The following is a 24,309-nucleotide window of genomic DNA, read 5'->3' on the forward strand; positions in this document are numbered from 1 at the left end:
CTCCTATTTAACCTCTACATCAGACCTGTTGTTGATATAGCCCAGAAGTACAACGCTAAAATCCACTCCTACGCCGATGACATCCAGCTGCTCCTCCCACTAGAAAAAAACCGATCATCCCAAATCGCCAACCTCCAACACTGCTTCTGTCTGAAGCTGATCCAATAATAAATGATCTCATACCAGATAATTTTAAAATACACATGCTAAATCGCGAAGGAAGAAGGGGGGAGGATTAGCAATTGTCGCCAAAGAAGGATTTGTAGTTGAACTTCTGGACTCCAAAATGACCGATCAATTAGAAATATTAGCTTGCAAAATTAGCAATAAGGAACTAGAAGACTCCCTTTCTTGTATACTTTTTTATGTTCCGCCGAAAAGCTGGCCAAAAGCTAGGGAGGACTTCTGCGAATTTGTCCTGCACAACTCAATCACTTCATCACATAACCTAATCGCAGGAGACATAAACTTATATCTAGATGAAATAGACAATCCAGAAGCGAAAGACTTTAAAAACTTTCTTTCGCTACTCAATTACAATTTCCCTTCACCCACTCAAACGCATGAAAAAGGCCATCACCTAGACATTGTAGCGATATCCATAAAAGAAAACACAGACCCTCCCATCTCTCTCTCAAATGGTACCTGGTGTCATGATATCTGGTCCGACCATTTCACATATTATATCAATCTAATTTGGACCCAGCTAAAAACTAAGACACGCCCACGGACAAAAAGAGATCACCTCACAAGGGGCCATATCAATCCAGAGGAATATTGGTCACAATATGATCTACAAGCGAAGATAGTAGAAGAAGAAGAAGAAGTTGACTTCCATGCTCACTGGATGAAAACTAGCACGTCCATCTTAGATAAAATTGCCCCAATACGAAAGAGTAAAAGCTGTTCAAACAAATACAACAAATGGTTTGACGTCTAATTCCTAACAATGAAACAATCAGTAAGACAATTAGAGAGAATCTGGAAAAAAACTAGAAAAGCGTAAGACCGAAACATCTAGAGATCCAACATAAAACTCTACAAACAACAGATAAAAGAAAAACGTAAAACATTTTACTTGTCCAAAATCAACTCATCTAATACTGGCTCAAAAGGAGCCAATACAAAAGAACTGTTCAACATAGTTACAAACCTATTCGACACCACACGCCACACTCAACCCATGCATAATGCCAAACTACCCTCAGCAAACGAACTAGCACAACACTTAGACTCAAAAATCAAAAACCTAAGAAACAACTATTCGACAATTCCTGCATATGAACATCAATCAGTTGATATACCAAGAAATGAAATACCAGCGGATATGATCTGGAGTTCCTTCCACAACTCAGATTGGAACAACTACATCAAATTATATAACAAATACTCTAATTCATACTGTGTCTTGGACTCATGTTCCCCAGAGATTATAAAAGCAGCTCCATTAGGCTTTAAATTATCCCTATTGAATTATCTAACCAATAACCTATATAATGGAAATTTCCTCACCAACAATGGTCATATTATAATAACCCCAATCCCAAAAAATTGTAAAGAACCAGCAACATCAATAACCAACTATAGACCTGTAGCATCTATTCCATTTATGGTAAAAATCATGGAAGGACTGGTACACACCCAACTTATGGAATACCTTGACCAATTCTCCCTCCTGCACGAAACTCAATCTGGTTTTAGGCCTCTATTTAGCACTGAAACGGTAATTGCGGCCATTCTGGACAATTTGCGCTACTTGTTCAGTAAGGGCCTCAACGCCCTAATCATGCAATTTGACATGAGTTCCGCCTTTGACTTGGTAGACCATGGAAAACTGTTACAATGCCTAGATGCAATCGGAATCAGAGGAGAAGTACTGAACTGGTTTCGAGGTTTCCTTATATCACCCACATACCAAGTCCGTTTTAATCACGATCTCTCAGATACATGGAGCAATCCATCTGGCGTGCACAAGGATCACCGCTATCCCCTTTGCTCTTCAATGTTTACATGTCCTCGCTGGGTGCACAACTATCCCAGCTGGGGATAAAACTATTTAGCTACGCTGATGACTTCACGATAATCATCCCATTCACCAACTCTGTCTCGGAAGTCACCCCCAAAGCAACAGAAGTATTAAATCGGATGGGGCAATGGATGACCGAATTCAGACTAAAACTAAACTCTGAGAAAACTAAATTTTCATAGCAGCGCCATACCCAATCGACACTAAAGCACCAATGTGCATCAACAACCTCAGCTATCCAATTCAACCCACTATGAAGATATTGGGTGTAACACTGGACCAAAACCTGACCATGAAAAACCAGGTGGATTCCTTGATCAGAAAAATATTTTATACCCTCTGGAAACTTCGGTCCATCAGAGCTTACTTCGATGCCTCATCATTTCAAATTCTAGTACAATCCCTTATTCTGAGTCAACTCGATTATTGTAACATCGCCTACTTGGCACTCCCCTAGAAATACATGCGGCGATTGCAACTGGTTCAAAATACAGCGGTTAGACTACTTTGTGGATTGAAGAAGTTTGATCATGTGACACCTTCCTATCGACTTTTACACTGGCTACCAATGGAGGCACGTGTGAAATTCAAGTTTGGTTGTTTTTGCTTCAAGGTACTTTATGGCTTAGCCCCTAAATACATAATAGACCTTTTCTCTTTCTCAACCAACAGACACAAGCGAAGCTCACACCTGAACTTCGTTTCTCCACCGGTTAGAGGTTGTAAATTTAAAATTCATCATCAACATCTTCTCGCACATCAAGCAGCATTATGGGGTAAAGACCTTGAACAATTGCTTGTGCCTACTACCTATGGAGAATTCAGGAAACATCTGAAAACACATCTATTCCTGAAATACTTGGGAGACCAACCCATTCAATCTTAGTCCTTAACAACCGAGCGCAAGAATCACCTGTCGCTAAATCTGTACTTTGTTCATTCAATCTGTAACTTTGTTTATTCACTCAATTTGTAACATTTCTAAGCATTGTAAACCGCATAGAACTTCACGGTCCTGCGGTATATAAACTGTTATTATTATTATTGACATGAAAACCTGGATGACAAACAACAAACTACAGCTGAACGCCTCCAAGACTGAACTTTTATGGATCAGGGAAAAAAGTACCAAATACACACGCCCAACACTATCATGGGACTCCACCTTACTAACTGCAGCAGATCAAGTACCCAGCCTAGGAGTAACATTAGACGGCCACCTGTCCCTATCCACCCACATATCTCAAGTAGTCTCTACCTCCTTCTACTACCTCCGTCAACTGAGAAGGATCAAACACTACATCTCCACACCCGACCTAGCCCAACTCCTCTACGCCTATGTCCTCTCTAGGATGGATTACTGCAACTCCCTATTTAATGGAGTAGCCAAAAAAGATCTCAAGCGCCTCCAGCGGGTACAAAATGCAGCAATCCGCTTCCTACACAACCTCAACTACCACAATCCCATCTCCCCAGCCCTCCGCGCTGAACACTGGCTTCCAATTAACCAATGCTGTGCATTCAAGGGCCTGGTAATAGCACATAAAAGAACCTACGCCACCAACCCTACCTACACAAAATCCAAGCTAACCCTGTACACCCCCAAACACCCCTTCTGCTCGGAAATGGAGAAACGCCTATGCATTCCCCCAGGAAAGTCCGTCCTGTCAGAAACCGCCCGCAAATGCTCCTACAACCACTTTATCCCCCAACCCTGGAACCAACTTCCCCCACAAATCAGATTATAGAACTCATTGATGACCTTCCGGAAAGTGGTAAACTACTCTTCAACTACTCTTCACCTCCATTAAACCCCCCCTCCCCTCTACCCTCTCTTCTCCATTCTAAACTTCTACTTAAATTGCTGTATAGTCCATTCTTAACCTGTACTTAAATTGCTGTATTGTCCTTGTATTTAAACTACTGTATAGTCTTTGTATTGTCCAAATGTCCACTGTGAATGTTTGCTTGTAGGCCGTTCTGAGCTACTGGGAGGACGGGATAAAAATCTAAATAAATAAATAAAATTAATAACTATAAACCCTCCCCCCCAAAACCCAACAACCAGAATTTGTTCATCAACAGATAGCAGTATAACAGACAAAAAAATAGTGACTTACACATTAAGCAAATGACTACGAGCTGTAGGTGTTAACGAGCTCCAAAAAAGGCTTCCACGTGGAGCGAAATGTGCAACCCCTCAAAGTATCCAAGTCTCTCTGTTTCTTCCGCTCCATCTAGATTCAATGATTGTTTTAACTTCATTTGAGCAGATCAGACACCTGGTATTGGGGAATTCCCTGTACCCCTTCTTTTCCTGTCATCTTCTGTAGGGCTGTTGCCAGCTTTGCTATGAACTGAAGGGGGCAACAGAGACCACGGAGAAGGAGGAGGAGTTGGAAAAACTGCAATTGATATCTTCTGCAATATGCTTATGAGCACAGATGGATAACCCTATGTTTCAGCATACCATCTTAATTACTGGAAAATATACTACCAAGGTAAGAATTTAATCTCTTTTTATAGAAAACATTTGTTATAGGTGAGCAATAATGCTTTTCTCTGTGATCACTCTATGAGGATGTAAGTTCTGTTTGTATGCACTCAGTGCCACCTTTTTGCTGAATTTTGCAGGATGACTCCCTGGTGGTGTGGAAGGAAGTGTGTCTCACCCGGCTATCTGAGAAGGATCGCCGTGATGCCCTGAATGAAATTGTCATTCTGGCTCTGCTGCAGCATGATAACATCATTGCTTATTACAACCACTTCATGGATAACACCACACTGCTCATTGAGCTGGAATACTGCAATGGTGAGAGCTGAACAGCCTGCATCATGAGATTCCCCCCCCCCCCTTAGTTTTTTGTTTGAGAAATGGCTGGTGAGTGAGAAGGTAATATGCTCTAACCAGGAGAGACAGAGTGGATTAATTTGTCTCAAGGTAGCAAAACAATGTGACAGAGGCAGTGGCTGGAGCCAGAGAGATACTGGATAGAGAATGACATGGGGAAAAATTTTGTCCCCATCCCCATGAACTCTGTCTGATCCCATCCAAACAAGCCTTGAATAGTTATGATTTTCTATTGAAATCATTTATTAAAGTAGAAAAAGAAACAATATTCTGTACAACTGTCATTAAATCACAAAAATGCAGAAAAAGGATCAACAAACCCGTCTCCCCTCACAATATCTCCTCCATTATTGGGAAAACTGAATGCTACATAGAAAATTCATCCTAACAGAATACCTCAGCCACACACAGAAAACAAATGCCAAATTAATAATAGCTGACCAAAAATGATAAACATAAATTAAACCAAAATCCCATGAAGCCACACCTTCCATGAAGTACACCAAAGAAATAGAAAAATCCATTTCCTCCTATACTGTGCAAAATATAAAGACCACATATGCCACGGATGGTGTTAGGCCAAGCAGTGCAGTTAAGGCAACTGTTCCCTGGCTACAGAAAGCCTGAGGATGGCATGTGCTTTCGGGTCCACTCCCAAATTTCTATCCTGTGTCCTACCCATGTCTAACACTAGCACTGGCAAGATAAACATTTCAGTTCTCTTTTTTTTATCTTTTCAAAGTTTCAAAATAGTTTATTGACTAAATGCAAAAACAAGAACAGAACATAGCAATGTATCAAAGGCACAATAGCAGAATCGGTTATCGCAAACCATATCAAACCAAAGAAAAAAGCCATATAAGAGCCAGAAAAAAACAGAGCAATAAACCCCCCTCCACTCAGCAGAGGGCCCAGCACAGCAAACCCTGATATCCTGGAAAGCAATGTTACTTACCGTAACAGTTGTTATCCAGGGACAGCAGGCAGCTATTCTCACTAGTGGGTGATGTCATCCGACAGAGCCCCGATACAGATCTCCTGTGAGGTACCTCAGTTCAGATAGCTAGCTAAGAAGCCAACCAGGGGAGGTGGGTGGGTTGTGAGAATATCTGCCTGCTGTCCCTGGATAACAACTGTTACGGTAAGTAACATTGCTTTATCCCAGGACAAGCAGGCAGGTATTCTCACTAGTGGGTGACCTCCAAGCTAACCTCAATGGGATGGAGGGAGAGTTGGCAACTTAGGAGAACAAATTTTGTAACACAGTTTGGCCAAACTGCCCATCCCTTCTGGAGAAAGTATCCAGACAATAATGAGAGGTGAATGTATGAACCGAGGACCAAGTGGCAGCCTTACAAATCTCCTCAATCGGTGTCGATCTGAGAAAGGCTACAGAGGCTGCCATTGCTCTGACCTTATGGGCTGTGACCTTACAGGGAAGGGGTAATCCAGCCTGGGCATAGCAGAAAGAGATACAAGCCGCCATCCAGTTGGAAATGGTGCGCTTCGATACAGGTCGTCCCAACTTGTTTGGATCAAAGGAGACAAAAAGTTGAGGAGCAGTTCTGTGTGGTTTGGTGCAATCCAAGTAGAAAGCCAAAGCACGTTTACAGTCCAGAGTGTGAAGAGCTGATTCTCCAGGATGAGAATGAGGCTTTGGAAAGAACACTGGAAGCACAATGGATTGGTTGAGGTGAAATTCAGAGACCACTTTAGGTAGGAATTTCGGGTGAGTGCGGAGGACCACCTTGTCATGATGAAATACTGTGAAAGGTGGGTCCGCCACCAAGGACTGAAGCTCACTGACCCTGCGAGCAGATGTGAGGGCCACCAGAAAAACCACTTTCCAAGTGAGAAACTTTAGTGGAGCCTTGCTCAGAGGCTCAAAAGGAGGTTTCATAAGCTGAGAAAGGACAACATTTAGATCCCAAACCACTGGAGGCGGTTTGAGAGGAGGATTGACATGAAAAAGTCCTTTCATAAATCTGGAAACCACAGGATGAGAAGAGAGAGGTTTCCCTTGTAGAGGCTGATGGAAAGCCGCAATAGCTCTCAGGTGGACTCGTATAGATGTCGACTTGAGACCAGACTGAGACAGATGTAAAAGATAGTCCAAAACAGAGGATAGGGAGGCTCGCTGAGGCTCCTTAGAATTGGAAATACACCATGAAGAAAATCTAGTCCATTTTTGGGAGTAGCATTGACGAGTAGTATGCTTCCTGGAAGCCTCCAAGACATCCCTCACCGCCTGGGAAAACTGGTGCGGAGTTACGTTGAGAGGAACCAAGCTGTCAGGTGGAGAGACTGCAGGTTGGGATGAAGCAGAGACCCCTGATGCTGAGTAAGCAGTGAAGGAAACACTGGAAGTAGGCACGGTTCCCTGCTGCTGAGTTGAAGTAGAAGGGAGAACCAAGGTTGCCTGGGCCACCGAGGAGCTATCGGAATCATGGTGGCATGGTCGGACTTCAGCTTGACCAGAGTCTTTTGAATGAGAGGGAATGGCGGAAACGCATACAGAAAGCGATTCCCCCAATACAGCAGAAAAGCATCTGCCTCGAGGCGATGAGGAGCGTAGATCCTGGAGCAAAACTGAGGCAGCTTGAAATTGTGGGGAGCTGCAAAGAGGTCTATCTGAGGCGTTCCCCACTGAGCAAAGATCTGATGAAGGGGCTTGGAGTGGAGTGTCCATTTGTGAGGCTGGAGAAGACGACTCAGTTTGTCCGCCAAGACATTGTCCTTCCCCTGAATGTAGACAGCTTTGAGGAAGGTGTTGTGGTGAACCGCCCAATCCCAGACTCTGAGAGCTTCCTGGCAGAGGGAGGCCGAGCCCGTGCCTCCTTGCTTGTTGACATAATACATGGCGACCTGATTGTCGGTGCGAATGAGGACCACCATGTCGTGAAGCAGATGTTGAAAAGCTTGAAGAGCATTGAAGATGGCTCTGAGCTCCAGAAGATTGATTTGATGGAGTCGGTCCGCACAGGTCCAGAATCCCTGAGTACGAAGCCCATCCAGATGAGCCCCCCAGGCATAGGTCGAGGAATCGGTAGTGAGAACCTTCTGATGAGGAGGAGTGTGAAACAGCAAACCTCTGGATAGATTCGAAGAGGTCATCCACCAAAGTAGAGACTGCCGAAGAGCAGGAGTGACTATGATGTGTCGAGTCAACGGGTCTGACACTTGAGTCCATTGAGAAGCTAGGGTCCACTGAGGAATTCTGAGATGGAGCCTGGCAAAGGGCATCACATGAACTGTAGAGGCCATGTGGCCCAGGAGGACCATCATGTGTCTTGCTGAGATGGACTGGCGAGAAGATACAGACTGGCAGAGACGAAGAAGAGCATCCATGCGCTGAGGAGGAAGGAATGCTCGAAGCTGGATGGTGTCCAGTACCGCCCCGATGAAGGGAAGGGACTGGGTAGGCTGCAGATGAGATTTGAGAAAATTGATCTCGAAGCCTAGGCTCTGCAGGAAGCAGATCGTGGTCAAGGTCACCGAAATGACCTTTGGAGCTGACGGGGCCTTGATGAGCCAGTCGTCGAGGTATGGAAATACCTGAAGACCCCTGTTCCGGAGTGCAGCGGCCACCACCACCAGACACTTCGTGAAGACTCTGGGAGACGAGGACAGGCCGAATGGAAGCACTCGATACTGCAGATGTAGATGTCCCACCCGAAATCTGAGGAACTTGCGGGAGGCCGGATGAATGGGAATGTGAGTGTAGGCCTCCTTGAGATCCAGAGAGCATAACCAGTCGTTCTGCTCGAGGAGAGGGTAGAGAGAAGCAAGTGTCAGCATGCGAAACCTCTCCTTGACTAGGAATTTGTTGAGGGCCCTGAGGTCCAAAATGGGTCGCAGGTCGCCCGTCTTCTTCGGAACAAGGAAGTACCGGGAGTAAAACCCCTGGTTCAGTTGGTCCGTCGGGACCGGCTCCACGGCATGAAGCCGGAGCAAAGCCTGAGCTTCCTGGAGAAGAAGGGCGGTCTGAGTCAAGTTGGAAGGATACTCTCTTGGAGGGTGGTCTGGAAGGACCTGATGGAAATGAAGAGAGTATCCTTGCTTGATGATAGTAAGGACCCAGAGGTCGGTTGTTATGGCCTCCCAGCGATGATAAAAATGATGGAGGAGCCCTCCGATGGGAAAAACAGGGGGAGGCAGAACGAGGTTGGTTATGCCCTCGACGAGACAGTCAAAAAGGCTGAGTGGTCTTAGGGACAGCAGGCGATTGAGACTTAGGCTGACCCTTTTGGGGAGGCTGACGCTTCGCCGGTTGCCTCGCAGGAGGAGTTTGCCTCGGCTGATAACGCCTCTGATAAATCAACGGCGGACGAGAAGGTCGAGACTGCTGAGGCTTAGGCTTCGGCCGAAGGATAGATTGGAAGGACTTTTCGTGGTCAGACAACTTCTTCGTGACAGTCTCGATGGATTCGTCAAAAAGATCCGCTCCAGGACACGGGACGTTTGCCAGGCGGTCCTGAAGATTTGGGTCCATATCAATGGTCCGCAACCAGGCCAACCGGCGCATCGCCACCGAGCAGGCCGCCGCTCGGGCGGAGAGCTCGAACGCATCATAGGCAGATTGCATTAACTGAAGCCGAAGTTGGGACAGCGAAGCAACCACTTCCTCAAACTCAAACCTAGCCTGGGATTCGATGTATGGTGTGAACTTCTGAAGCACAGGTAGAAAAAAATTCCAAGTAGGCTGCAAAGTGGAAATTGTAATTCAGGACTCGAGATGCCATCATCGAATTCTGATAGATGCGTCGACCAAACTTATCCATGGTTCTGCCCTCGCGGCCCGGAGGCACTGAAGCATAGACCTGGCCAGGATGAGACCGCTTGAGCGAGGATTCGACTAGGAGGGACTGGTGAGAAAGCTGAGGACCCTCGAAGCCTTTATGATGCACCGTGCGGTACCGTGCATCCAATTTGCCAGGGACCGCAGGGATAGAGTAAGGAGACTCGAAGCATCGCATGAAGGTCTGGTCGAGGAGCTTGTGCAGGGGAAGCCGCAAGGACTCTGCCGGAGGACGAGGCAAGTGCATGGTATCGAGGTACTCTTTGGAATATCGAGGCCCAGCATCGAGAGTAATGTCCATGTCATCCGCCATCTGCCTGAGGAACGATGAAAAGGACAGTTGGTCTGCCGTCGCCGGTCTGCGAGACGGACTAGAAGAAGAGGGATGCTGACCTGGATGTAGTGGCGATATCTGAGACCTGGCTCACAGACTCCCACGGGTGGGACATGGTCATACCAGGTTACAACTTGCTTCGCAGGGACAGGGAGGGTAAAATGGGAGGTGGTGTAGCATTATATACTAAAGATGACATTAAGGTCACCAGAATCACGGATGTACAGTACACTGGGGAATCCCTTTGGGTAAATTTGGCCAGAGGGAAGGACAAATGCCTGTATCTTGGCGTAGTATACAGACCCCCATGACATCAAGATGACCTAGATAAGGAATTAATTGGAGATATAGAGAATATCACCTTGCGGGGTGACACAGTATTGGTAGGTGATTTCAACATGCCTGATGTGGATTGGGTCACACTTTCCTCTGCTTCCGGCAACAGCAGGAAGCTATTAAACTCTTTGAATGGAGCAAGACTCAGGCAACTGGTATCTGAACCAACAAGGGATCAGGCAATACTGGACCTAGTACTTACCAATGGGGAAAGTATCACAGAGGTCTCGGTGGGTGAAACTTTGGCCTCCAGTGACCACAATATGATATGGTTCAATCTCAGGAAAGGTTTCACGAAATCTACCTCAATGACCAAGGTTCTCAAATTCAAAGACACAAACTTCCAAGACATGGGAGACTTCGTTCACCAGGCGCTACAAAGCCAAGCAGACACTGACAGCGTGGAAGAAATGTGGTCAACTCTGAAAGCCACCATACAGGAAGCAACAATCTGCTATGTTAAATCAGTAAGCAAACGGAATAGGAACAACAAGCCACAGTGGTTCTCTACGGAGATCTCGGACATCATCAAAGAGAAGAAAAAAGCATTCATCTCTTACAAACAATCAGGGACACAGGACTCTAGAGTAAAATATCTGGCCAAGTCAAGGGCCGTCAAAGCAGCAGTTAGGGAGGCCAAATTCCGCATGGAGGAGTCTCTAGCAAAGAACATCCAGAAAGGAGATAAATCTTTCTTTAGGTATATCAGTGACAGAAATTAGAACTTGGGAGGGATAGTACGTCTCAGAAAACCAGACGGAGACTATGTAGAAACGGACTTGGAAAAAGCCCAACTGTTAAATGAATACTTCTGCTCAGTCTTCACCCGCAAGGCGCCGGGAATCGGCCCTCAGCCACAGACAAGGGTTAAATCAGTTGACCCGTTTAGTAATTTCAAGTTTACACCCAGCAGTGTCTATTGCGAGCTGTCAAAAATCAAGGTCAACAAGGCAATGGGGCCTGACAACCTACACCCTAGGGTGCTCAGGGAGTTGGGTGATGTCCTAGCGGAACCGCTGTCCGCGCTCTTCAATCTCTCCCTTAGTACAGGTAACGTCCCGATGGACTGGAAGACAGCTAACGTCATGCCACTCCACAAGAAAGGCTCCAAGATGGAGATGGCAAATTACAGACCAGTGAGTCTCACATCGATAGTGAGCAAACTAATGGAAACCCTAATCAAACACCAATTGATAGAATCATGGACAAGGAGAAACTACGGGATCCCCGCCAACATGGATTTACTAAGGGGAGATCCTGCCAATCCAACCTGATCAGCTTCTTTGACTGGGTGACGAGGAAGCTGGATGCTGGTGAGTCCCTGGACATTGTCTACCTAGATTTCAGCAAGGCATTTGATAGCGTACCACACCGCAGGTTGCTAAGCAAGATGAGTTCTTTAGGTTTGGGCGACACATTGACAAATTGGGTTGGGAACTGGCTTGGAGGTAGGCTTCAGAGGGTGGTGGTGAATGGCACCCCCTCCGAAATGTCGGAGGTGATAAGTGGAGTGCCACAGGGCTCCGTTCTGGGCCCAATCTTGTTCAACATCTACATAAGAGACTTGACAGAAGGGCTCCGAGGAAGAATAACATTATTCGCCGATGATGCCAAGCTAAGCAATGTAGTGAACAAAAGCACAACAGACAATAATTCGATGGCAGATGATATGATGCATGACCTACTTCTACTGGAGCGCTGGTCTAGGTCCTGGCAACTCAGTTTCAATGCCAAAAAATGCAAAGTCATGCACCTGGGAAGCCGAAATCCATGTAAGATTTACACCCTAAATGGCGAGATCTTGACAAAAACTGAAGCAGAAAGAGACTTAGGGGTGATTGTCAGGGATGACATGAAGTCTGCAAACCAAGTTGAGCAAGCTTCATCCAAAGCAAGGCAAATCATAGGTTGCATACGCAGGAGTTTCGTCAGCCGTAAACCTGAAGTCATTATGCCACTATATAGATCCATGGTGAGACCGCACCTGGAGTACTGTGTGCAATTTTGGAAGCCACATTACCGCAAGGATGTACTGAGACTGGAATCGGTCCAGAGAATGGCCACCAGGATGGTCTCGGGACTCAAGGAGCTCCCATACGAGGAGCGGTTAGGGAAGTTGCAGCTCTACTCACTCGAGGAACGTAGAGAGAGGGGAGATATGATCGAGACATTCAAGTACCTCACGGGTCGCATCGAAGTGGAAGAGGATATCTTCTTTTTCAAGGGTCCCGCGGCAACAAGGGGACATCAGTGGAAAATCAGGGGCGGGAAACTGCACGGTGACACTAGGAAGAAGTTCTTCACCGAAAGGGTGGTTGATCGCTGGAATAGTCTTCCACTTCAGGTTATTGAGGCCAGAAGCGTGCCAGATTTTAAGGCCAAATGGGACAAACATGTGAGATCTATCCGCAAAGATAGATAGGGAGGGTCATTGGAGTGGGCAGACTTGTTGGGCCGTGGCCCTTATCTGCCGTCTATTTCTATGTTTCTATGTTTCTAAGAGGCTTCAGGCTCCAGAGAGGCCTGCGAGCAACAGGACGAGTAGAAAACCTCGGTGTCCTCGAACTCCGGGCCCGGAGGAGGAGACCCAGTCGAAGCCGCAAACCCCAACCGAGGCAATTTCTTCTGAGGCGAAACGGTCGAGTGTCGAGAGGAATGCTTCGAAGAATGTCTGGATCGATGCCCCTCCCGATGCCTGGAAGGGGATCGAGCCCGTCTGTGAGAAACTGGGTCAGACGCCTCCAAGGAGCAGATTGGACTCGATGCCGTCGATCGCAGAGGCGGCAGAGTCGGCGCCTCCCCCGTCGCCGCCCAGGTTTGATAGGGGGTTCGGAAGAACTCGTCCTGCTTCCTGCTATGCCCAGGACTGGGTGGCCCCGAAGGTGGACGCCATACTGAGTCATGGGGCGGAGTAATCGGTTCCAAGGGAGGCAGGTCACTAAACGAGGCTTTTCTCGAGGGGATGGGCTCCAAGGGAGTCACTAAGGGAGGCCCTCCTCGAGGGAATCGGTTCCAAAGGAGGTACAGCACTAACGGAGGACCTCCTCGAGGACCCGGACACCGCTCGCCGCTCCTCCTCGCCGAGCAACGAGGTCGTGCGGCGAGGAGGAGGAGGAGGGGGCGGTCCGCCCCTCGAAGCCGAAGCTGGAAGGTCACCCTGGATGGTGGCAATCAGCCGAGGCCCCATGGTCTGCATGAGCTCCACGAACTGAGCCTCTAGGATGGACCGCAACAAAGCCGATATGGAGGGATCCGCACCAAAAGGGGGCCCTTCCGCACGGTCTCCGCGCTCCTTGGGTGCTGCTTGCTTCTGCTTGCCAGTCTTCGACACCTTTAGCACCACTGGTGGAACAGTCGGGGTCGATACCTGCTCCGAGGAGACGGATGAAGGCACCGGCGCCGAAGTCGGGGCCGAAACCGGTGTGAACGATGCCGGCTTCAGGAGGCCCGAAGCAGCCGGGTAGGCAGAGGGCTTCGCCGAAGGAGTCGAAGCACCCGTCGATGTCGAAGCTGCAGGATCCGATGAAGCTTCCATCTTGAACATGGACTCCCACAGCAGACAGCGACGCTTAAACGCTCTCGCCGTCAGAGTGGAGCAAGGCCGGCACGATTTTGGGAAGTGATCCGGTCCCAGACACTGTAAGCAGCGTCGATGAGGGTCCTTGAGCGAAATCGCGCGCTGGCACTTGCTACACTTTTTAAAACCGGTAATCGGCCGGGACATAGGCCGGAAAAGCTCCGCCGCAAATTGAAGATAGACTTCTCAGCTCCGCGGAAGAAAGAGAACTGAGGAGACACGCCCGGAGCATCGGGCGGGAAGGCACTGGCGCATGCGCGGTGCGGGCATCTCGAAACTTCTGAGTTTCTTCAAGCAAGACATGCTTGCAAGATGTCCGTATCGGGGCTCTGTCGGATGACATCACCCACTAGTGAGAATATCTGCCTGCTTGTCCTGGGATAATCTTAGGTACATACTCAAGTAACATTACATTAGTGATTTATATTCTGCCGTTGGACTAAGCCCCCCCATCAATTTTCCCCCTTCCCATCCCACCCCAAGAAGGATGTGTGTCATGAGCGCTTCACAGTAGCAATGCAAGAAGTCCATTTAAGAAGGTAAGTGTCCATTGATCAAATGCTGACCAAATTTTTCCATAATTCAGCAACTGGTTGTACCGAATAGCAGTCAGTTTTGACATTTGCTGTATATAAGTCACCTTGGCCACCAATGTCTGAACCGGAGGAAGGGTCAATTGCTTCCAAGCAGCAGCCAATAACAGCCTTCCGAATGTCAAAACCAAATGTACCCATTTCCGCTGCTGGCCTGGCAACCCAGCATACCCAACATGCAAAAGACAACATTCAATGGATTTAGGGATATCCTGACCCACCACTGCCCCCAGAAATTGCCACACAGTATCCCAGTAAAAGAGCTACAGGACAGGACCACCAAATGTGTTCAAAAGTACCTACCCCCTCAGTTGCGCCAACATGCCTCTGACCCATACCCAAAAATCGTCCGAAGGTGCACTGAGATATAATGCCAGCAATAATAAAGCTTATACCCATTTTCAATCATATTACTGGCAATCAAAACCCATAATAAAGAGCAAAAAATAAGTCCCCATTCCTGATCTGAATACCTCTTACCCAATATCATCTCCCAACGGTTCCTATATTTCAAAGGTGGGGGAAGATGGGCTAATTGAGCCTGATATAGCTTGGTAATACTACCCCTACCATTACCCCCATCACTGCCTTCCCCAAAGACAATTGTTCAGAGGATGTCAAATCAGTCAAAGCCCTCCGTCGAACAAAGCTTTCCAGCTGTCTATAATGAAATAAATCTCAGGGTAGCAGACTATACCTCCATCAATGTGGAGAAAGGGATAAGCTGCCCATCCTCCAAGACCTGACCCAAAGTACAAAGTCCCTTCCTGCCCAAACCCAAAAGGCCTGATCCAGCTCCCCAGGTGGAAAATGGGGTGCATATGTAATAGCCGTCCCAAGAAAATAAATCTGCCCCCCAAAACACCGAGTGCGCACCCACACCACAGAAGTACCATGTGACTTATAATGGGATTGTCCGTTTTAGCTACATCAGTTAACAAATGAGTCGGAAGCCAAGGCATCACCCACAACGGCGCCCTACCCAGGATCTCCTGTTCCATACAAACCCAAGTTTTACCGCGGTTCCACTTCCAATTGGTCAGATAACGAATTTGTGCCGCCTGATAGTAATAACGAAAGTGGAGAACCGCCATACCCCCCAGTTGTCTAGGCTGATAAAACATCCGTCAAGCTATTCTCGGAGTCTTATTCTTCCAAATATAAGCATACACCTTTCTTTCTAAATGAGGAAAGAAATTCCCTGGTCAGTTCTCATTTTCTAATCATAAAATAGAAAATAAAGTTATTTTTTCTACCTTTTGTTGTCTGGACATTTTATTTTTCAAATCATGTTGGTCCTAGGCTCCGGTTTCTGTTTCCCTCTGTCTTCTCTTAACTCACTCGCCAGGTCACCTGCTCATTTGACATTTCTTCTCTGTGCTCACCATCCACCTTCCATCTTTGTGTACTTATCTTTCCCTTCTCTGAGTCGCCTATACTTCCCTTTCCAGCATCTCCCCTGCTATTCTACGTCCTGCATTACTCCCTTCTATGTCCCTATTCTCTCCCACATCTAGCACTTTCCCTCTGTGTATATATACCCCCTCCCATGTCTGGCATTGCCCATCTGTCAATGTACCATTTCCATGTAGCATCTCCCTTTGTGTCCCTGTCCCTATTCTCTCCATGTCCATTATATTTCTTCTGTTTCTGATACCTTCCTGTGTCTCTCCCTCTCTCTGCTGTGTTCAGCATTTCATTCCCTCTTCCTTTATAACATGACATAAAATTTGTATACTGCAATGCATTGTGAAGTTCGATGCGGTTAATGGGTTAAATAGAGGATTGTATATAAGAGGTGAGGGTACAATGAGAAATAACAGGAGTGTAAATAAAGGATCGTGGCAGGTCTGAGTCAAATACAACATGATTGAGGCGATATAAGGAGAACTCAAGAAATAAATAGAGTTTGGATACAGTAAGGTAGGAATGATTCCACAGGTGCAGCACCCTCCCCTTTCCTCCAGCAGCCTCCCTTCCACAGGTGTAACAACTCTTCCCCCCCTTTTCTCCAGCAGCCTCCCTTCCACTGGTGTAGTACCCCGCTTTGCTTCCAGCAGCCTCCCTTCCACTGGTGTAGCACCTCTCCCCCCCTTTCCTCCAGCAGCCTCCCTTCCACTGGTGCAGCACCTCTCCCCACTCCTTTCCTCCAGCAGCCTCCCTTCCACTGGTGTAGCACCTCTCCCCCTCCTTTCCTCCAGCAGCCTCCCTTCCACTGGTGCAGCACCTCTCCCCACTCCTTTCCTTGAGCAGCACCCACTTCCACAGGTGCAGCACTTCTCCCCTTTTCCTCAAGCAGTCCCTCCTTCCACGGGTGCAACACCTTTCCCCCTTTTTCTCGAGCAGCCTCCCTTCCACAGATGCAGCACCTCTCCCCCTTTTCCTCGAGCAGCCCCTCTTCCACAGGTACAGCACCTCTCCCCCTTTTCCTCGAGCAGCACCACTCCCTCTTTCCTCGAGCATCCCCCCCTTCCAAAGGTGTAGCACCTCTCCAATACCTTCAGCCCCAGCCTCTTACTGTGCCCTTCCTGCCCATCTGCTTTGCCTTGCATTCCCTCCCTTTCTTTTTTGGGGGCCGACTGCTTCAACTCCCCCACCCTTCGCGTGTCCGGCGGGTCCAGCCTGCCTCCCTTCCTCTCTCCTTCCTGCTGGCACACACCTTGAAGAGCGAGCCGATCTCTGCATACACGCTTACTCGACAGTGCTCGTGGTCTTCCCTCTGCTGGGTTTCTCTTTATGATGCAGCTTCCTCTCTTTGTGAAAAGAGGAAGTTGTGTCATAAGGAGAGGCTCAGCAGAGGGAAAGCCACAAGCACTGTCGAGCAGGTGTGTTTAGAGATTGGCTCGCTCTTCAAGGTATGTGCCAGCAGCATGGAGGGAGGGAAGCTGGCTAGAGCCACTGGACCTATGAGGGGAGGGGCCTGGAGCTGCCAAAACTACGTGCGAGCGAGGGCTGGACCCATGAGTGTGTGTGTGGGGTGGAGCCGCTGGACCTGCAAGCAAGAGGAGGAGGGGCTTGAGCCGCTGAATCCATGAGTGAGAGAGGGCTGGAGCCCCTGAATCCATGAGTGAGAGAGGGCTGGAGCCGCTGAACCTGTGAGGGGGAAAGAATGGTAGGAGCCGTGAGGGGGCTATGATTGTGAGTTGAGTTCCCTGGGGATCAGAGCTTTTTATTGCTGCTATGATGCAGTAAAAAGATTTGTTCCTACACTTGCGGTAATCAGTACAGAAGCTTACCCATTCCTATGGTTTGCTGCAGGAACGGGTTACTTTGTCATTCTCTAATACTGGGTGCATAGGATGAGGTATAACAAGTAGGAAAAAGGAGGTGATAATTCCTCTATACAATATAATTGTTGGTGAGTCTTAGCTAAAATACTATGTTAATTTATGAAGCTTTGGATATCATAAAGCTAGAAGCAGTCAAAGATACAGGCTACTGGATCAAGAGTTATATCAGCTAAGACTTAAGGAACTAAATATGCATACCCTGGAAAGGAGAGATGGTTATATCTATTATAATACCTGCAGAAGAAGTAAACCTTTCCAGTGCAATAGGGATGGTATGCTGAACAATGGGTCTTCAATATGCTCCTATGAATCCATTGCAGGAGATGAATCCATTGCATTGATCACTGTTTTCAGCACCTCCTCCCTCCCTCCCTCCTCTCTGCTGCCCCCAATCAGTTATTTCTTTTTCTGCGAGCCTGCAGAAGTAAATTTGATTGGCTCGGTTTTCTTTATTGTTTTTTGCAGTTTTTATACGGGAATTCTAATTCTAGTAAGGCTCCAGTGACTGCCTAGCCTGCGTGAGAGGGAGCAGACTTTGATCTGCAGCTGACTCGTGGATCCTGCGGGGACCTACTCAGCCAGCCTGCTTTGAACTGTGGAGCTTGGGATTTTTCCCTGCTGTTTGGCTCACTCCTTGACTTGATCAGAAGTGTTTGCACAAGCTGTACGGACAGCAATTGTGTTTCTTTGGAGCACACATTATGTTGGCTGCATTTTCTCCCCCCTCCTTACGGCTTTTGGATCCTGGTCCCAGGGATTGAGGCCCAGTCTGGCAGTGGCCTGACTGGCAGCTGAAGATTCAGAAGAGGCAGTTTTCCTGGTGGCAGAGACCCTCTCTGGTTTTCAGTTGCCCTTAGAGGAGCTGAGGTAGGCGGCAGAACTTCTTTCCAGCGTCTGGTCTGTGAGTAGGGCTGTCAAACCAACAGGGTAGTTCGGGGAGTGGGGGGGTGTCTGAAATTACTGTTTTTGACAGTTTATTTTGATGTAGCCTTGTTCCTCTACCCCCAAAATCCTAAAATTGATTTGAATTCTAAGTTCTCAAACTTCTTTATAAAGTCTCACTACCAAGGATGGAGTCCTCTGGCTTCAATAATGTGTATTTATGCAAAGATTGTTCTGATTGGGCACCGAAAGAGTGCCCTTGTGCCGTGTGTTTCGCTGTGCAAGATGAGGAGGTGAGAACCTCGGGTTCAGCCTCTGTCTGCCTCGTTAAGGCTGTCAAATGTTTATTATTGGGACGTTTGGAGGACTGTTCAGGTCTTGCAGAGTCCCAGAATGCGGCATCAGTGCCTAGTAAGGGTGCTGATGGACCCAGATTGAAAAGAAAGTGCTCTAATCCTCCTCCTGTAGGGAATTCTCAGTCCTCTATGCCCTTTATGCTTGACTTTGTAAACTTATTCTGACAAGCTTATGTTGGCGCTAGTGTGTCTTCTGGGTCAGCTGGAGAGTGACCAGCCGTGCGGCCTTCCTGGGACCCCGTGTCTGTTCTGCTGAGGAGAGATGCATCTTCCCCATACTCCAACAGTTGGTCGGATGGGGTCACTGAGGAGGATAATCTGGACACTTTTCCCCTTTCCCAAAGCGAAGCCTTAGTCAAGGATGATGTGGTTCTGTGTGAAGTAGATCAGGACATAAATGTTGCTGCGGACCAGGATGAGGACCCCTCTGTTCACAGGCTGTTCAGTTCTGCTGCCCTGATAGACCTTCTTATTGAGTCTCTGAAAGAGCTGAAGATCAATCCTCCTCAGCCTACTACCCAATGTTCTCTGCTCAGCAGGGTCCGCTCTCAACCTACCGCTTTTCTTTGGCATCTGGATATGAAGGTGCTGATTTCTGAGCCCTGGGAGTACTCAGGACTCCCTTAAAGTGGCGAAGGCCATGTCCAGGTTGTATCCTATGGACCTGGAGTTCCAGAAGATGTTTGCTACATAGTGGACTCTAGTGGCTCTGATGACCAAGCACACATCCCTACTCAGTGAGGGAGGCATGGTGCTCAAGGATCAATAGGATCATAGACTGGACATGTTGCTCCAGAGGCAGTTTGAGGCCTTGACTTTGGATGTTAAGGCTGTGGCAGCAGCCTCCTTTGTTGCACAAACTTCCCACTCAAAATTGTGTAGCCCAGGAGGGGTGACTTCAGAGACCCTATCCTAGCTGTTGCTGGTGGGAGTGAACTATGTGGCTGATGCTTTTTATGACCTGCTTAGGGTAGTGGGCAAGGTCTCTGCTTATTCTTTCTACCCACTGGAATTTGTGGATCAGGCATTGGGCTGGGGACTCTACACCTAAAGCCACTCTCAGTAGACTTCTGTTCAGAGGTCAGATGCTATTTGGCCAGGGGTTGGATGATCTTATGGCTAGCGTCCAAGACCGTTGTCCAAAATTGCTTCCGGACAGCAGAGTTTGAGCTGCAAAAGGACAAAGTCGTGAGTCTTTTTGAGGCATGTGCCATTTGTGCCTGTTCTCTTGATCCCCTTCCCAAAGATCCTTTCAGAGCATAAGGCAGAGGTTCACTGGGAACACAAAGCCCAAGATCTTCTCTTGCCCAGGTGGGCAGCCTAAGATATCACAATGACGCCAGACTTCCAACCCCTCCATACAAGATCGGAGGCCAACTGTGAGACTTCTTAGAGGCATGGGAAGCTATCATGACAAAAATTTATCAGGGTTGGCTACAAGTTTGCTCGTCCTCTCTCTGCCTGGTTTGTGGACTCCCCAGGGGGCTGGTTGGAAAGAGCTGCATGTGAACAGGTTACTCGATATTCAAGCCATCGAGCAGATACCAGATGAAGATGCTGGCTTTGGTAAATACTCCATTTACTTTGTGGTGCCCAAGAAAGGTTCTGAAGTTTGGAGACTGATCCTGGACCTCAAAGTGTCTTGTTTTCATATGGAGTCGCTTTGGTCGATCATTGCCTCAGTGCAACAAGGGAAGTTCTTTGCAGCTCTGGACCTGACAGAGGCGTATTTGCATATTCCCGTATTTGCAGATCACAGACTCTTCCTTCATTTTCATGTCCTGGAACAGCACTTTACGGCCTTGCTGTATGGCCTTGCCACGGCTCCACAGACCTTCACTAAGGTGTTGGTAGTAGTGGCTCACTTCTGCAAAATGAGTTGGCTAGTCCACCCGTACTTGGACAACTGGCTCATCTGAGCCTCCTCGAGGGAGGAAGTGGAGAGAGCGGTACAGGCCATCATGACGACCCTTCAGAGTCTGGGCTGGATTGTCAACTTAAAAAAGAGCCAATTGCGACCCGTTAGGTCACTGGAGTACCTGGGGGTCCTGCTCGATAAAGAGAGAGGATGAGTTTTTCTTCCAGAGGCATACAAACTGAAACTTTGGGGACAAATTTCAACTCTCCTGGCACAAGTGACTCATCGGCTTGGAACAATTTTCAAATCCTGGGTTCAATGGCAGCCACAATAGAAGTGAAACTTTGGGCGAGAGCTCATATGTGCCTTCTACAGCACTCCCTTCTGTCTCTCTGGTCCCTGCAGAGAAACTGTCTGTATGCTCAACTGTCTTGGTCGACAGCTGCCAGCAGCAGCAGCATGGACTGGTGGCTCCATCCACAGTCCTTGACATCTGAGATGCCCTTTTGGAATGATTCTTGGATCACTCTGTCAATGGATGCCAGCCTCTGGGACTGGGGAGCTCATGTGAGGACAGTCTAGTTCAGGGGCGATGTTCTCCATTTCAATGCCGGTGGTCCATCAATAGGCTGGAGCTCTGAGCCATCTGCCTAGCACTGAAACAGTTTCAGCCCTGGCTAATGAACAAGGCAGTCAGTGTTTTTGGACAGTGCCACGCCAGTGGCTTATGTCAATAGGCAAGAAGGCACCTGGATATTATCAGATTCTTTAAGGGTGCTATGAGGCTTAGGCTTCTGATTTGCCAACCCTGTCCTTCCTGGAACTTCAACACTGTGCTGAAGGGGCTCTCCAGACCTCCATTCAAATCCTTAGAGGAGGCCACACTCATGGACCTGACTATCAAGACAGTCTTTCTGGTAACTATTACTTTTGTCAGACATCTCTTAGAATTGCAGTCCTTGTCCTGCAGGGAACCTTACTTCTGTATCATGGATGTGGTGGTCTCCTTGCAGACCATCCCTTCCTTCTTAGCAAAGGTGGTTTCAGCAATTTGTATCAACCAGGAGGTTAGGCTTCTGGCTTTCAACCCTTTAATTCTAGAAAGGAGGACAAAGTTTTGAAGGTTAACTGCATTATCTTTGGGACATTGCTGTGAACAAGGCTGCCCTGTGAACTTCAATAAGATAAGTTGCTCAACATTTCATATTCTGCTCTTTTCACTGGTTTTCAGCATTATATCTGCTTAATTTCTCTTCTCCTCCCCGTTTCTTACTTAAAAAAACAAAAAGGCACAAAAAAATAAACCCTTCTCTTTCCTCTGTTAAATCTTATTTCCTCTTCCTCTTCATAGGAATAAGGGTAAGACTTATAGTCCCACCATATATAGAGACCCAAATAATCAGGACTACTCAAATCAAGTCACTTCACAACCAATCAAGATGACCTTTATTCTATGCAATCACTGTGGTGCTTTAATTCCAAGACACACTATTTGGAGGCTTAAGGCTTTCCCCATCTGTCTTCAACTTGCTAGTATTAAGGAGGAGCTCTGCAAACTTAAAAAGGAATTGAATACAATTAAAGCAGCTTTCATCACTCCACAAAATCATACCAACTTACCACCTCTACCTCAAAGAATAAAACAGCCCAGGAATAAATGGGTCACAGTAGGCTCAGGAAGACTGCGACAAGTAACACAGAAATATCCACCTTCACAAATATTACCTCTGCAGAATTCCTTCGCTCCACTAGTGCACTGCGATACTCAAGAAAACAGAAGGGAGGTGGGACTGGAACCAATGAAGGTAACTCAAGAGAGCAAGCACACCCTAAGCACAAATAAAAAGGCCAAAAACAGAAAACTATTATTGTTGGGGGATTCCATCATCAGAGGCATTAACCTTGGAACACAAGACGAGGAGACCAAAATAGTGAAATGTCTTCCAGGATCCTCAGCTACCAGGAGTTCCAGGCAAATACAGACTATAATTAAGGAAGAAACTAAGGATTTTAACACTGATGTTGTCATCCATCTGGGAACAAATGACCTGGCCAACAACTCCACACTTGCAGCACAGAAAGCTTTTCGGGAGCTTGGTGAGGGCGTGAAACCTTTTGTAAACACTTTAGCTTTTTCTGAAATACTGCCTGCATATGGAAAGGGAGAGCAAAGAGTGAAAAACACAGAAGACTTTAATAGATGGCTCAAAGCCTGGTGTCATCAAGAAGGCTTCAGGTACATAGGAGGATGGGGAAATACATGGAAGGACAAGAAGCTATATTGCACTGATGGGCTACATATTACTATAGCAGGAAAAAGAAACCTTGCAGAGAAATTTAGACAATATTTTTCTAGGCATTTAAACTAGAAGGTGTGGGTGGTATATGTACGAAGGACAATTATAGATGTGATAGTAGTAAAGACTGCAACATAAGCAATATCATTTCTTAGTATTGCAACGGAAAGTGAAACGAAACAAAAATCCATACGAAAAAGGAGATTATTGCTGAAAAATAGCTGGAAAGCGATGACCACAAATGCTCGCAGTCTAAGCAACAAAGTTCATGATCTGCAAGCCCTGATGTTAGAGGCAGATCTAGATATTGTCGCTATCACAGAGACATGGTTCAGTGAATCACATGGATGGGATGCAAACATACCGGGATATAATCTTTTTAGGAAGGACAGAGATGGTCAAAAAGGTGGAGGAGTAGCTCTCTATGTAAAGATCAATATCTAAGCGACCGAAATGCAAGGGACCTGGGGAGAGGAAGAAGTGATATGGATTGCTCTGAAAAGATAAGATGGAACTTATATCTATGAGAGTGTAGTCTACAGACCTCCGACTCAATCGCAGAAAATTGATAAGGATCTGATTGTGGATATCCAAAAGTTTGGAAGAAAAGAGGAGGTTCTGCTTTTGGGAGATTTCAACCTGCCGGATGCGGACTGGAATGTTCTGTCTGCGGAATCGGAAAGAAGTAGGGAGATTGTGGATGCCTTTCAAGAGGCTCTGCTCAGACAAATGGTGACGGAACCCACAAGGGAAAAAGCGATATTGGATCTGGTCCTCACAAATGGAGAGAGTATCTCTAATGTTTGAGTGGGTGCTCACCTGGGAAGTAGCGATCATCAAACAGTTTGGTTTGATATAACAGCTAAAGTGGAGAGCGGCCGCACGATACTTAAAGTCCTAGATTTCAAACATACGGACTTTAATGCTATGGGAGAGTACCTGAAGAAAGAGCTGTTAGGATGGGAGGACATAAGAGAAGTGGAAAGACAGTGGTCTAAGCTGAAAGGAGCGATAAAAATGGCTACGGACCTTTATGTGAAGAAAATCAATAAAAACAAGAGAAAAAGGAAGCCAATATGGTTCTCCAACCTAGTGGCTTAGAAAATAAAGG

General features: G+C 47.1%; 1 protein-coding gene across 3 annotated transcripts in view; it reads left to right on the forward strand.

Moving 5' to 3' along the window:
* The window catches only part of NEK9 (NIMA related kinase 9), a 335,370-nt gene that overhangs the window by 45,812 nt on the left and 265,249 nt on the right, over positions 1-24,309 (forward strand). For all 3 annotated transcript variants that reach the window (XM_033951413.1, XM_033951412.1, XM_033951411.1), the window contains exon 2: positions 4,661-4,838. In XM_033951413.1, the coding sequence (XP_033807304.1) occupies positions 4,661-4,838 (178 nt within the window). The remainder of the gene's footprint in view (positions 1-4,660; positions 4,839-24,309) is intronic.

The sequence above is a fragment of the Geotrypetes seraphini genome, chromosome 7, assembly GCF_902459505.1.
Source record: "Geotrypetes seraphini chromosome 7, aGeoSer1.1, whole genome shotgun sequence".
NCBI lineage: Eukaryota > Metazoa > Chordata > Amphibia > Gymnophiona > Dermophiidae > Geotrypetes > Geotrypetes seraphini.